The 13,394-nt window shown below is 42.0% G+C and overlaps 1 protein-coding gene across 3 annotated transcripts in view; it reads right to left on the bottom strand.

Moving 5' to 3' along the window:
- Positions 1 to 13,394, bottom strand: part of TLN2 (talin 2) — a 313,576-nt gene that overhangs the window by 179,764 nt on the left and 120,418 nt on the right. For 2 of the 3 annotated variants that reach the window (XM_019504368.1, XM_019504369.1), the window contains exons 12-17: positions 11,327 to 11,403; positions 9,269 to 9,449; positions 4,423 to 4,536; positions 3,504 to 3,612; positions 2,406 to 2,614; positions 1,467 to 1,565 (exon numbers count right to left, since the gene is read on the bottom strand). In XM_019504368.1, coding sequence (XP_019359913.1) covers positions 1,467 to 1,565; positions 2,406 to 2,614; positions 3,504 to 3,612; positions 4,423 to 4,536; positions 9,269 to 9,449; positions 11,327 to 11,403 — 789 coding nt within the window. Of the gene's footprint in view, positions 1 to 1,466; positions 1,566 to 2,405; positions 2,615 to 3,503; positions 3,613 to 4,422; positions 4,537 to 9,268; positions 9,450 to 11,322; positions 11,404 to 13,394 lie in introns of all 3 variants that reach the window. The other variant, XM_019504370.1, reaches the window with a different exon arrangement.

Here is a 13,394-nt window from a genome sequence, read left to right as displayed (position 1 = left end):
ACCATAAATTTGTCCTCAGCCAATTTCTAACTTGTCTAACTCTCTGGCTGAGCAAAGGAAGTAGAACTGACAGTCAATGAGAGGAGCAGTCTCAGGCTCCTTATCTTTCCAGTCCAGTCATACTCCGTGTCCAAATCCAATTATGCTCCCAATATAGGTCCAGCTCTTGTCCCCTTCGTATTCAAACCAAGCAGCTTCCTCTTCTACCCTACCCAGATAAACAGCAGTAAAGCTACAGAGCTCTCAACTGTGGTACTGACATAGGTGGCAGTAGCCAAGAGATGCAATTGCAGGGAAAGTCCTGCTCAAACCCAGACTGCAGTATGCTTAGTGTGGATGCCATCTGCAGGGTTTTATTTTTTTGCTGAGAAGCTGTAGCTGGCCTCTAACGAGCATGTGAAAATCAGGATTTTTCAAAAGCTGTATTTTGCCCAATTATGAGTAGAATTAGATGAAAATGGTAAAAGGCCTATACATATCCTTGACATGGGCACCTCCTGCCAAATTTCAAGTCCCTTCCAATGGCGTACCGTGGGTCTCTGGCACCCAGGGGCCAATGCCTGCATTGTGCCCTTCAGGGACAATCTGAGCAGGGTGCAGGACTCCCTCTCCCACCCCAAAGCACTTCCATGGGGAAGTTAACATCACGGCACACTGGATGCTGGGGGAGGGGCAGTGGCCAGAATTTCCAGCCAGAACAGGGAAAGAAACATACAACCCTAACAGGCGGGCGGGTCAAACACAGGAGGCATCGTGACCTCTCCAGCCGGGCACCCCACCAGGCCAGCACCTGGGGGCCATGGCCCCCTTCTACCTCACTTCCATTGGTATACCAATGGTTCCTTCCCTAAGCTGGGGATAATAATAACTTCTTAAAGCAGTAGCTCCTCTCCCCTCATTCCCTCCCAAAAATTTTCAGTAAAGTAGTAAAGTTTGACAAATTAATAAGCAATGGAAAAAACACTGTTATAAATGGAAACAAGAGACAGCCTTAATAATAGCTGAGGTCTTCAATCCCATCTAAAACAAGTGAGCTTGACACTGATTTAAGTCTTATTTTTTGTAGTAGCTCCAGATGTGCACCATGCTGTGTGTACCCCATGGGCAAGCTGCATCTTGATAAGAAAATAAAAGAAGTTATGGCAAAGCCATAAAAGTTTTGCATTTCAGTTTAGCAGTCATTCAAAATTCTGATCCTCCTACCTGAAACCCATTCATACACCCTGGTTTCAAAAAGTGAGCTATGGACCTCACCCAGAGAAAATAGGGATGACAGAAATAAAAGAAAACTGAACTTTTAAATAAAAAAAAGGCTTGGATTAGTTTATGTTTTGAACAAAATTATAGAAAGCAAATAAAACAAAATTTGCATGTGGACTTAGGACACTATAATAACTTTATATACAGTATCATGCTCTACTGGGTTGTGTGTAGGGCTCTGGCACTGAGAGTTCAAATGTTCTAACCTGGAATCTTTCATCCGTTTCATTCTCTCCAATCTGTCTCAGGAGCTCCCCACTGGCTTGCCCAATGCTTCCAGCTGCTGTCAAAACTGTCTGACGAGGCTAGAAAAATATCAAATGGATGCAAAATAAGCTGGTTTATACAAAGAAAAACTTTTCTATAATTTTGGGATTCTTTAAAAGCACTTTTCTTAAGCACATTACTGTAAACAGGATAACACCACTGAAATCTCTACTGAGGTTTTTCCATAAACTAAGAACTAGGGAGATGTAACCTTGGTTTTCTCTTGGACAACGGAATTTTTATTTCCTTAAAATGCTGATAGAAAGACTAGTTTCCTGCTACTACACAACACTATAATGTTCAAATTAGATACTTTTTCTAATTAGATACTGGCAGCTCTTAATTTCCCAGTATGCTGTAATTTACTCTTGCAGTTAGAAAAGAAACCAAATATTTTTCAAGATTTCCCACCAGAAGAGAATGCTATATTGGATTACATTCAAGATGCTTCAATTTTTAATTTAAAAAGGAATAAAGTAAGAAGCAGCAATGACTAGGAAACAGAAACAATGGATGTTAAATGTCCTGACTTTAAATCCAGCAATAATATACATTGGTCCAAGTTTTATACACAATTAGTATAGTATTACCCAGTTAATACTACATCACATTATTTCAGCTCTAAGGAGCAAGATTTTTTTTCTGGTTACTTTGAGCTGCATATAATATTGATTGTTCTAAGATCACTGGCTGCAGCACTTAAAAGACATGAAGTCAGAGGTAAGGTGTAGGAGACAAAAGTAGTAGTCAGGAGAGGTTCCTGGATGGAGCATGAAGCAGACAGCTCTGAGAACAGCCAACTTAATATAAAGATCATTTAACTGAGCTTACTCCTCAGTCAAGAAGCATGGGAAAGTTCAGAGTTTCCCTAGTCTTACTTCTCCTGAAGTGGGCTGCACAGCTTTCAGCAGGTCTGAGACAGCACCAGCCAGAGTTCGAGCAGCTTTCAAGAGGTCCTCCCCGCTTCCAACTTCATCATCCATAAGGGCAGCAAGCAGTTTCACACCTTTGGACATCTCCGTTAGGTTGGAAGAGATAGTTGTAATTGCGCACCCCACAGCTGTGTAATCAGTGTCAACTGGGTCACCTGAAGGACAAAGGCAAATAATAAGCATTTGGACACAGTCTATCAACATGTAGTGTCAACTACATGTTTCAAGCCACCATTAAGGTCAACTAACTACTACTTCTGCCTCTATACAACATTATGAGTTTCTCATCAGTACTGCCCAATTTAATAAGAGACCCATGATTTCTTCTCATTCCATATCCACTATCTGATGAGAATCACACTAATGGGCACTAAACATTGTTCATATCTTTTTCAGAGCCCTGTTCCTGAGGGCCCCTCTACACATGCAGGTAAGGCACAATGAGATCTAATGCACGATCCACACAATCGCACCTCCTGCCATGCCATATATACAGCTGGGAGATCTCAGCTGATGCCATCTCCTTGTGTTAGGGGTGTGCAAAACCCCCGAGGCTGGGAGACAGCAGTTGTGCCCTACGGCTGCTGAGACCCAGCTGGATCCTGGCACCAGAAGGCATGCTGTGGGACTCTGGGTCCTAGTATCTGCTGGACTTTGGGTCTGTATGGCTCTGCGTTGCCCCTGAAACCACGGGACAGTTTCTTCCCCCACACTCCCAGAGCTTGAGACTAAGCCAAGCAGCAGCTGTGGCCAACTGTTACCTGGGCTGACTAAGAGCAATTTGCTCCTGGGTCAGTATCTACATGTGCACTTAGGCACGTTAAAGTGCCATTTTCTAGTATCTGTATCTGTTGGTACTAGCAAACAAAGTTTTAAATTAATCTACTGTGCAGTAATTGCTGTGCACATGTAGACAGTGATGCTTTATTAGTCTAATGCGCAGTAATGTGCACATGTAGATGTGTCCCGTTTTGCTGAAAATAGGCTGGAACATGCATATTTGAAATTTTCACTGCTATGGAAAGTCCAATCACTGTATCTTACCTGCCGTGAGATTAACAACAGAAGCAGTTCCTGCAGTGATGGCATCAACCTGAGAGTGTATTTCATGTTTTGATTCATCTACTTTGTTCTGAACCCATACCCTCGATGCCTGGAGACCAACAAAGACAGAGAATTAAGGACTACAATGGAACACAGAGCAAAGTAGTAAGATAAAGTCCTTTACAGGTTTTTCATTCTTTCTAAAGGCTTTTAAAAAGAAGCAATTACAGCAAATGAGATTTAAGGTTCAAATACATCACCAAATACTTTTTAATTTAGCTTTTCAGTATGTTACATAACAACTGCTAGGAATGAACACCATAAGCAAGATGGCCCAATGACACAGAAGAGAGGATGACATTTCTATTTTGTGGATTTGACAAGCCAAGTATCTGAAAAGGGGTGAAGAGCCACAAAGATGTGTGACAGGATCATGCACACTTGTGTTAATGTCATCAGGGGCCTGAACTGTCTCTACAAGAAAAAAACAAACAAAAACCAAAACTAAACACCCAGCTGTGCTGTACCCAGTATGTTCGCTTTGTTTTATAGTTACTGCTTCAGTGTCTCTCCCCTCAGGAATTACTTACTCCAAATGTCCAGGAGGGAGGTGTATACCTGCTTTTTCAGGTATGCTGGGTAAAAGTCTACCTTCAGTTACAAAAACAGAGATTCACTGAAATAAATGGAATTGCATAGATGTGCAGGAAGGGAGAGCTAGGCTCAATATGCAGCTTCCAAAGGTTAACATGAGTGAAATAGAACAAGTTTCCTGCACAGAATCTGTAAATCAAACACAGGATTTTTATCTTATTTATAAAGCTACAGAGATACCAGTCTAGATCTAGGGACAATAAACATGTTGTACGAAAGAAATCTTTTGACCATTAAGATGACTCTCCAGTGTCAAGAAATTTACCATGTCTTGTCCTAGAGGTGGTAGGTTATCAACTTCATTGAGGTCAGCCTGTGCCTGCTGAACGGCATGCATACTAGTATTTATAGTCCCCATCAAGGCCTGCTGTGCTGAGGTCTGTGAGAGAAACAAGGAAAAATGGTGTATGCCAAGATACAAACAGTGATTTAGGCAGATGTGAGATGTTTTCTGCTATATGCTACACACAGAGTAAATGAGATCATGTAAATGATGATAGTTTTTATTCATATTATCTTATGTGCAGACTGCCTCTGCATTATTCAGAAAGAACAAAGAATGACAGCTTAAGTATTAATGGTATGCATTTGTCAGGGGCAGAACTGGCAGCCTGGCTTCTAAGACCACTCTGGTGCTCTGTATAGACCGATAAGGATTACAGGCCTGTGTACGTATTCTGTTGTTTTCCCAGCTGGGGGAGAAAGGGCAAGAACAATAACAAAACAAGGGCACCCCTGACGTACACAATACATTGCCACTATTAACTGCTATATTGGGTAGGTTCAAGATGACACTTAGCTGCTAAGGTAGATCCGCTAGGGGCACCCAACTTCTATCCACTGATATCAAAGGAAGTTAAGCTCTTAAGTAGCTTCCTGGATCTGAGCCCAGCTCCCTATTGTCCTTGCTGTCTTCTATTCCCTTTTTTATTAAATAAGTGTTACCTTAGTGGATAACTTACTTCCTTACACATTCCCAGTGGTAACAACCCTAAGCAGCAGCATCTGGCTTCTTGGTGCATGTCATTAGGCTCATACCCATGAGATGAAGGCTGAGGAAAGGCGGTAGAGTGGGGAAGGAGGCAAACCTATCCAATCTCTGAAGTATGTAACTGCTCTTTTACAGGGTTGTACAACCTCAGAAAACTTGACTGGCTACTAAGTAAGGAATTTCTTTAGCTATGAGGAGGTTTTTCAATGTAGTCAGTAATTTCTATTAACTGACAGAGACAACTAAAAAAATCCTATAGTTATTTAAAGGAGACTGAAAAGTCCCAGAAACTTCCTTGAATATAACATTTTGCTATGAACAGGTCTATGTAATGCATACAGTTATTATTAGAAAATGCATTTGCGTTCCATTTACCATTTTACAGATCAGCTCAAGAATTTTTCTGCTTTCTGACAAAGGTGGTAATTCTTGCTGTCTATGTTACCTGGCATAACTTTTCATGTTGAATACCAAACAAAGCATTAGGCAGACAAGGTTCTTTGGGTAGATGTGGTACCTTTGATTAGACCAACTAAGCAGTTGGAAAGATTGTTCTTTGCAAGCTTTCAGGCACAAATACCCTTCTTTCAGGCACCCTTTTTGTGCCCAAAAGCTTGCAAAGAACAATCTTTCCAACTATTTAGTTGCTTTAATCAAAGGTACCACATCTACCCAAAGAACCTTGTCTGCCTATGTCCTTAGATCAACACGGCTACAGGCAGCAACCCTAAGAACAAAGCATTAATACAGCTAGCATTATGCTAACAGTACAAAACACAGCGGGGAAATAAAATTCTTTACATGAAATATAAAATGAGGGATATAATTGTCTGTGACGTTTGAGGTAACAGGGGCAGTAAGCACTGGACCCTGTTTGCATCCTTCGCTATTTCTCTTGTTATGGTTCTAGTCTGAGGCTGAAATCATCTTATCCTTTCAACTATGTCATCCAACAATTGAATATGGTCATTCAGACATTCCTCTGATTCCTTCTCAAGATGGTTTAACATTTTTTGTGCAATCCTCTAGTTGTATGTATTTCTAAAATGTTGAATTTTCACAAACATACCTAATATTAAGAGTACCAGTGCTTTCCTAACATATTTTATATGAATGTTGATGTGAGTTTTTAATTTATTCCCAGGATATGGTAATCAATTTTCTGTAGTAATACACTACATTAGCTTCATTAAAAATAAATCTAAAATTAAATTGCCACTGGTGTGATAAGGTGGTCAGAGGACTGAAGTATTTTAGATGAAAATGAATAATTACTTGCTGCTACACAGTAGTAACATAATGATGCTCTGTATTACACTGCTGGTGATCCAAACTAGACTACTGTCAGGACGTAGAGAATAGAGAACATGTATACAGACCTTCCTACTTAAACACTCTTCTAAACTAAAAGAATCTTACTGGACACCATATTTAAAAACTGGTAGAAATTGACAGAGTTATACAGATAAATTAAAATTAAATACTGTTTTTACTTGAGTATAACATCACCCCAATAATTAGATTTTATATATGGAAAATTTACAAATTTGTTACAATTTTCTAGGTACGGGGCCTAATTATTGGAGGTTTGCCTTGAATTTGTCTCCCTCCCACTAGTACAGCAGAGAAAATAAATCTGAGAGGTGAGGCAGCCCCCTTGCCCTCTGCCCCGCGTCCCAACTTCTTCCCCCTGCAGTCCCTGGCCCCACTCCTTATTGTCAGACCCTGCTCTCCCTGAGCATGTGAAACTGAAAAACACATTTGAAAACACTGACCTTAAAATAAGCGTACCAAAACATACCTGTAGTAATTTGCATAGAGGCTAATTACTGCAGGTACCCATAGACTTAGTTCATCCAGAATTGATGCATTTTACCTTTTTTGAAACTACTTTAAGTTTCTGTACAGATACTCCATAAATACACTTTTAAGGAGCACTTTGGGACCTATTTATATACAGTACAAGCCATTTTTTTAAGGAAAATATTTAGTGTCCCGGGTCAAATTAGCCAAATCAGCCAGATCAGTTCCAAATCCTTTTGATCATTCTAGAACCACACGTGGCCCTACTACTGGCAAGTATCCTCCACCCCAAACTTCTCAGCCTGGGGCTTCAGATACTTTCAAATCTTTTGGCAGGCATCCTACATGCAGGCCCAAGGCTGGAGGCTTGGGGTTCAGATGCCCCCCGAGTTTCATTTGCCCTCAGCCATATGGCCACAGGAGCAAGCTAGGCAGGAATCTCCCATTTCCATAAAGTCGCCATATAGCTGAGATCCTCCCACTGAAAGCTAGCCAGCAGGAAAATAACTATGAGACTCTCATAAGTAGTTCTAGCTGCATGCAGACAAGAGTGCACTCTCTAGTACACAGTGCCAATTTAATTACTTTATCTTGGCTGTGGTATTTCCCCTGCCAAGTAAGTATACTACGAATCATGCATATTATTAATCTAGAGCCAAAGGGCTCATGATTTATCATATAATTCATTGTCCTGGGCCCCAGCAGAACCAACAGAATTTCAGGGCATGGTGACGTCACAGCCCAGCACTGCTCAGGATGCGAGTGTATTCCAGGTGCCCCCACACAAAGCATCCATGTCCTGACTAACCCCCACTCATGACTGGAACCGACTGTTCTCACCATGAGTCCTGGAAGCCTCCAAAAATGTATATGCAGATGAGGTTCAGGGTAACCTGGCCTGGCTCCACCTCAAGAAGGGTGGGGTCACACGAATCATATGCAACAGACAGAGAACAGGTGACAGAAGGATTCTGGGTGAATCATTTGGCGGCTTGTTTGGCGATGTTTACCAGGCATTTAAGGCTGGTGAAGAAACAAGAATCAGTGGAAACTGGGAAAGAAAGGCACAGCTCAGCTGTGGGAGTGAAGAGGAAGTCAAAATGTACACAGTAGCTCATACATTCAGTGGCTCACTGTGGCTGTAAAAAAGGCAGCAATGAGGGGAACTGCATTTAATGGGCACCCGTATGTCTTACTCAGATGGGCTGTGCTAACCAGCATGTTTGCCCAATGTGTTTTATAGTTAGGCGCATGCTGGCTGCATTTAATCAACTTCATAGTTGGTTTCTATTGCTGAGCTTATACTGCTTTTGGCAGAAGTTTAAGGACAGACGATGTATTTAGTGAGATTTTCTTGTACCTGCTTATAAAATGAGGGGCTTCCCCCCGCCGTGCCAACTGGGGGGAAAACAACCTTGATTTGTATTCAAGTAAATATGGTCAGTCTTCAAATCATTTTGACAAATTTATTTTGTATTCAAGTGCATAGAGCACCCTGAAACATGACCAAAATGCTCCATGAAATGACTAACAGAAATATCCAAAGCTGAAAACGATGTCTAAATAGAGGAGTGTTTAGGACAATGTAAACGTGGATATAAACGTACATCATTTTTACTCAATATTCCAATTTCCTATTCTTTTTTCCAGGCATGGTAAAAGTTCACATAATTAATTTAAGAGAAAGGGGAGAAAGGTAAACAATTCAAAAGTGGCATTTGACTGCAATATTCTAAATCAGGGGTGCTCAACCCCTGGCCCACAACACCATGTCCTGCCAAATTTCCAAACCCATGGAGACCCCGGTCCCTGAGCACTAGATTCTAGGGCACAAGGCTGGGTAAGGGGAGTGCTGGGTGTCAGGGCCCAATCCCAGTGTGCTTAGGGGGGAAGGTAGTGGGCAGCACAAAGCCCCTGGGACCCAATCTGGAGTACAGTGGGAAGGAGGGGGTGGCACTGGACCCCCAGTGCCTAATCTGGGCATGCAGGGGTAGTGCCAGACCCCTAAGGCCCTAAGCCCAACTTATGGCACCAGGAGGGGGTATTCTGGGACCTCAGGGCTCAACCCAGCCTGTAGACCAGCCTTGCCTCACTCATCTAACCCTTTTGGCTAAAACAGTGAGCACTCATGTTCTAAACAGTACAGGGACATTCAAATATGCAGTTTATCAGGCAACCTAGCTGAAGGTTTGACAAACACATACTCACTCCCCAGTCATTACACAGTAACAGGAAACGTGCACATACACACATGCATACCTCTGCACAACTCACTCCAGATTGGTTTCAAAGAATGTTAAACAACTAGTTTTCTCACCAGTGGAGGCATGTGCCCTCTATGCATTTGCCCAATCATGACCTGCTGCTGGGGCGAAGGCATACTGCCAATGTTGAAAGTTTCTGGGCCACTAGAGCCTGAACGCATGACCGCAGGCAATGCTACTGAGCCATGCTCAACCTTCCCTGTTCGGTTGAACTGTTGCTGCAGAATGGTGGATCTGAAAAGGGAAAGCACAAATTAGCTCCTTTAACCTCCTGTAAACTAATTTTTGATTTTCCTGTGTTTTCTAAGCAGGGAACTCTTAAATTCGTCAGACTCCTTCCACTTAGCCATTTTACAGCTTCTAAAGCCTCAAGTGTTTTAACAAATGAATTTTTATTAACCTTTTCAACCTGCACAAGCCATGAAGAAAAAACTGAAAGACACTTCATGTCTTCATTATGATGACTTTGCCACAGTTACAAAGATACATTTTTGAAGTTGGGAGCCACGTCACTTCCATTAAAATCATAAACACAACAGTTTTGTTTCAACCATGCATCAAACAGGATGATCAAATAGAAAGATGAATGCTTCGGGAAGACTTTCCAAGCATGGCTGAGAGCAGGGACAAAATTGGTGCCCTCTTTTGTAATTCACCTATTTACTTACATTTGGCATCTGACAGTCATTCATTGAATCATTGAAAATCAGGGTTGAAAGGAACCTCAGGAGGTCATCTAGGCTAACCCCTGCTTGAAGCAGGGTCATCTCCAACTAGTTCATCCCAGACAAGGGGGATGTCTAGCCAGGTCTTAAAAACCTTTAAGGGTGGAGATTCCACAACCTCTCTGGGTAACCTGCTCCAGTGCTTTCTTACGTGCCTAGTGAGGAAGTTTTTCCTAATATCTAAACTAAACTACCCTGGCTGCAATTTGAGACCATTCTAACCTAGATTTCATTTGCCAGTCTATCAGATAATGGGCAAAATGTACTTTAAACAAAGAAGTTACTATTAGGCACAGACACAATCAACTGCTCATATTAAATCAAAGTTCCAACTGTTGGGAGTACTAGCATAAATTTGGTTCAAATAGCAATAACTTGTTGAAAAAAGTCACAGTAATTTCAGTTATTGACATTCTTGTATGTTTTAAGCTTCTAAGTGGAGCATCTACTCTTATAAGGTATGTTCTGGAACCTACCTGGAAGGAGGAGAATGGAAGAGAAGCAAAGAAGAACATGTGAACTATGTCAACAATTAAAAACTCATAATAAGGTCAAATAAAACATCTCTCCACTCCATCTCATATCTGTCACATGTTTCACAATAAATCGAAGTCAGACCTTCACACAGTGAAGACACACTACATTCCTTTCCGTTTGATTTTCATGGAAAGGCTTAAGGGCTTCATTTAACTTTGCTTTGCCCTGAAACACTGTATTAAGGGAAAATTTAATATTCCTTTTCAAGAATCATGCCAGCTCTAGGATACCACTCTTCACCACTTTTTAGCAATCTTGTTAATTCTCTCCTCCTCCCCACCCCACTGAAGTAGTCACAAGCCCTCTCTCCTTCAACGGCACTGTGGGCCAAAATCCACATACCTTGCCTTTCATGGCATCTGAAATGTTATCAGTGGATTTTGCTTGCATAGTAAACAAAAGTGTGCTAATGACATTGCTTACAGTTCACTTGATAAGAGCCAGAAAATACAGTGGAATGCAAATACCAGTGAAAGCTGTGAACACAGCAAATGTAAGCTACCAAAATCTAGTTAGTCTAAGTATGCAAAGACAGACTATGCAACATACCACTAACTACATTTATTTTTATACAGATCAGCATACATTTTTTCACTGAATTATACTCTCATTATTATAGTTCACAGCTTATCAACACACACTGGGAACATTTAGATCCAAGCAGTAGTCTTGGGTCAAACCCTTCATCCCTCAAATGAAGTTTTGCTCTGCAGAGCAGAACACAGACCGGGTTTTTTAAACTATCTTGCCTTAAACAAAAATGTGTTAAAACATATCTGGTATAAAGGTAACTGTCCAAAACTTATTCACTCCTATGGAAAGAAAAATTTTTCAATGGTGCAAACTCACTTCTTAGGTGAAACAGATTCTTCCAACATTGTTGATTCCTCATCTCCTTCAAGCCCAAATCTATCCTTACTTTGCTTCTGAAAACAAATGAATCAAAACAGTTTGTGACATTTTTATTTTTTAGTATAGGAACCTCTCATTGTTTTCATAAACCCTGTCAAGCCATGTGCATGGTCTTTTCAAGTTATATCATAATTTTTGGTACTCTCAACATGTGAATAAAATTTCAGAATAAAGACACGCCTATCCCTTTGTAGATGCCATAGAGAAGAGAAATTTTGGTATTTGCAACAATACCAACAGACCTTGTTTCTACACAAGGTAAAGCACTGAGAAACTCTGTTGAGACAACACTTGGCTCCCTAATAATGCCTACTTCCTTTGAGAAAAGATAGTCTTTAAAGAGGCTTAATACCACCAGGCAGTCTCACATTGACAGGGGTGTCATCTGTTTCTTCCACTGATTCATTACATAAAAAAGGCATAAATGAAGTTCTACAAAGTCTTGTCAGTGCACATAGTCCACAGATATTGATGAATAAGTCTCATCAGCATACACAGTCCACAGATACCGATGAATAATTCATCAATGAATATTTCTCAACTGTACAATGTGAAGAAAGTGCCGATGTATACTGTATTTACTTGAATACAAGGACCCTGAATGTAAGATGAACCCCCAATAATTAGATTCTATACGCAGAAAGTTTATAAAATTATAATAATTTTCCATGTATGGAATCTAATTATTGGAGGATCATCTTAAATTCTTCCCCCCTCAACTACTGCAGGGTGGGAGGAACAGACAGTAGGGGAGGCAACAGGAGGATACGTGGTAGGGCAGGCTGATGGGCAGTAGTGGGGCAGGCAGTGAGGGGCAGGTAGTAGGGGGCAGGCAGTCAGAGGCAGGCACTTACCCCCCCACACGTTGACCCCCCGCCCTTGTGCCTGCCCCAACCCCATCCCCACAGCCTCATATTGCCCCAATTTCCCCTTCCACTGTCTCTCCCTCCCTCTCCGTGCTGCTTCTACCACCCGCAGCCTCAGGTCCCTGCCCCCCTTCTTCCCATCTTCACCCTCCCCAAAGTCTCTCCCACCACTGCCTGACACTCAACCCCCTGCACCCCTTACCTTTGCTCTGCACCACTGCTAGGTGCTGGGCTGGAATCATACTCCATGCACCACGCTGGAGCAGGGACAGAGCCTGCTGGTGCAAAGCAAAGGTAAGCAGTAGTGAGGCAGACAGGGGGGCAGAGAGAGAGAGAGAGAGAGAGAGAGAAGCAGTGTTGGTTGTGGGGAGACTGGGGGTGTGGGGGAGGAGTGGCAGAGCATGCAGAAGTACTGGGAGGAACAAGGGGAAAGTGGCAGCTGTGGCTGTGGCTCCAGCTTCAGTTCCAGCCTCAATCCCAATCCTAACCCCAACCCCAACCCCAACCCCAACCTCGGGTTGGGGCCAGAGTCACAGCAGCTGCCCACCTGCCTGCTTCTCCCCCGACCTGGCCTTGTGCTCAACTGTAAAGCAAGCCCCCCACCATGTTAAAAAGGGGTGCGGGGGGGAAATCTCATCTTCTAATTGAGAAAGTACGGGCTTATTTTCTAATTCTTTTACTTCTGGAATTTTGATTTCCGACGTGAATTCTATACAACAGTATAAGGGAGGTAAACGGACACGAGGGCATTATGTTAGGATCTGGACTGAGACACATTCCACATAAGCACATGACAAAAGAATGCATAGTAAATTGTGAAAGTAATGTCTTGCAGCAGTTCAATTCTGTGGGTAATCCTGGCCTTGTGGCAGTCACAAGGGGAAAAGACAAGGACACTTGGTACATTGTTATGCGACTGTAATGTCTCCCTGTTCAGCATGCACAAATGCATCTGTTATTCCCAAGCAGACAGTTTCATTTGAACCTTATCCCTAGCTACAAAAGAACATTTCACCTCAACCGTGAGCTTAGTGTGCGCTGAAACTGGACACAGAGTTTTAGAGGCATTTCATGTTCTGTGGGACTACACTCCTGATATTAGTGTAAGGGAAAGTAAAAAAAAAAAAAAAAAAAAAAAA

This window comes from Gavialis gangeticus, unplaced genomic scaffold (assembly GCF_001723915.1).
Source record: "Gavialis gangeticus isolate Ggan-Ray unplaced genomic scaffold, GavGan_comp1, whole genome shotgun sequence".
NCBI classification, from domain to species: Eukaryota; Metazoa; Chordata; order Crocodylia; family Gavialidae; genus Gavialis; species Gavialis gangeticus.
Note: the sequence above shows the minus strand (reverse complement) of the source record. Positions and strands in the feature narration are given on the sequence as shown.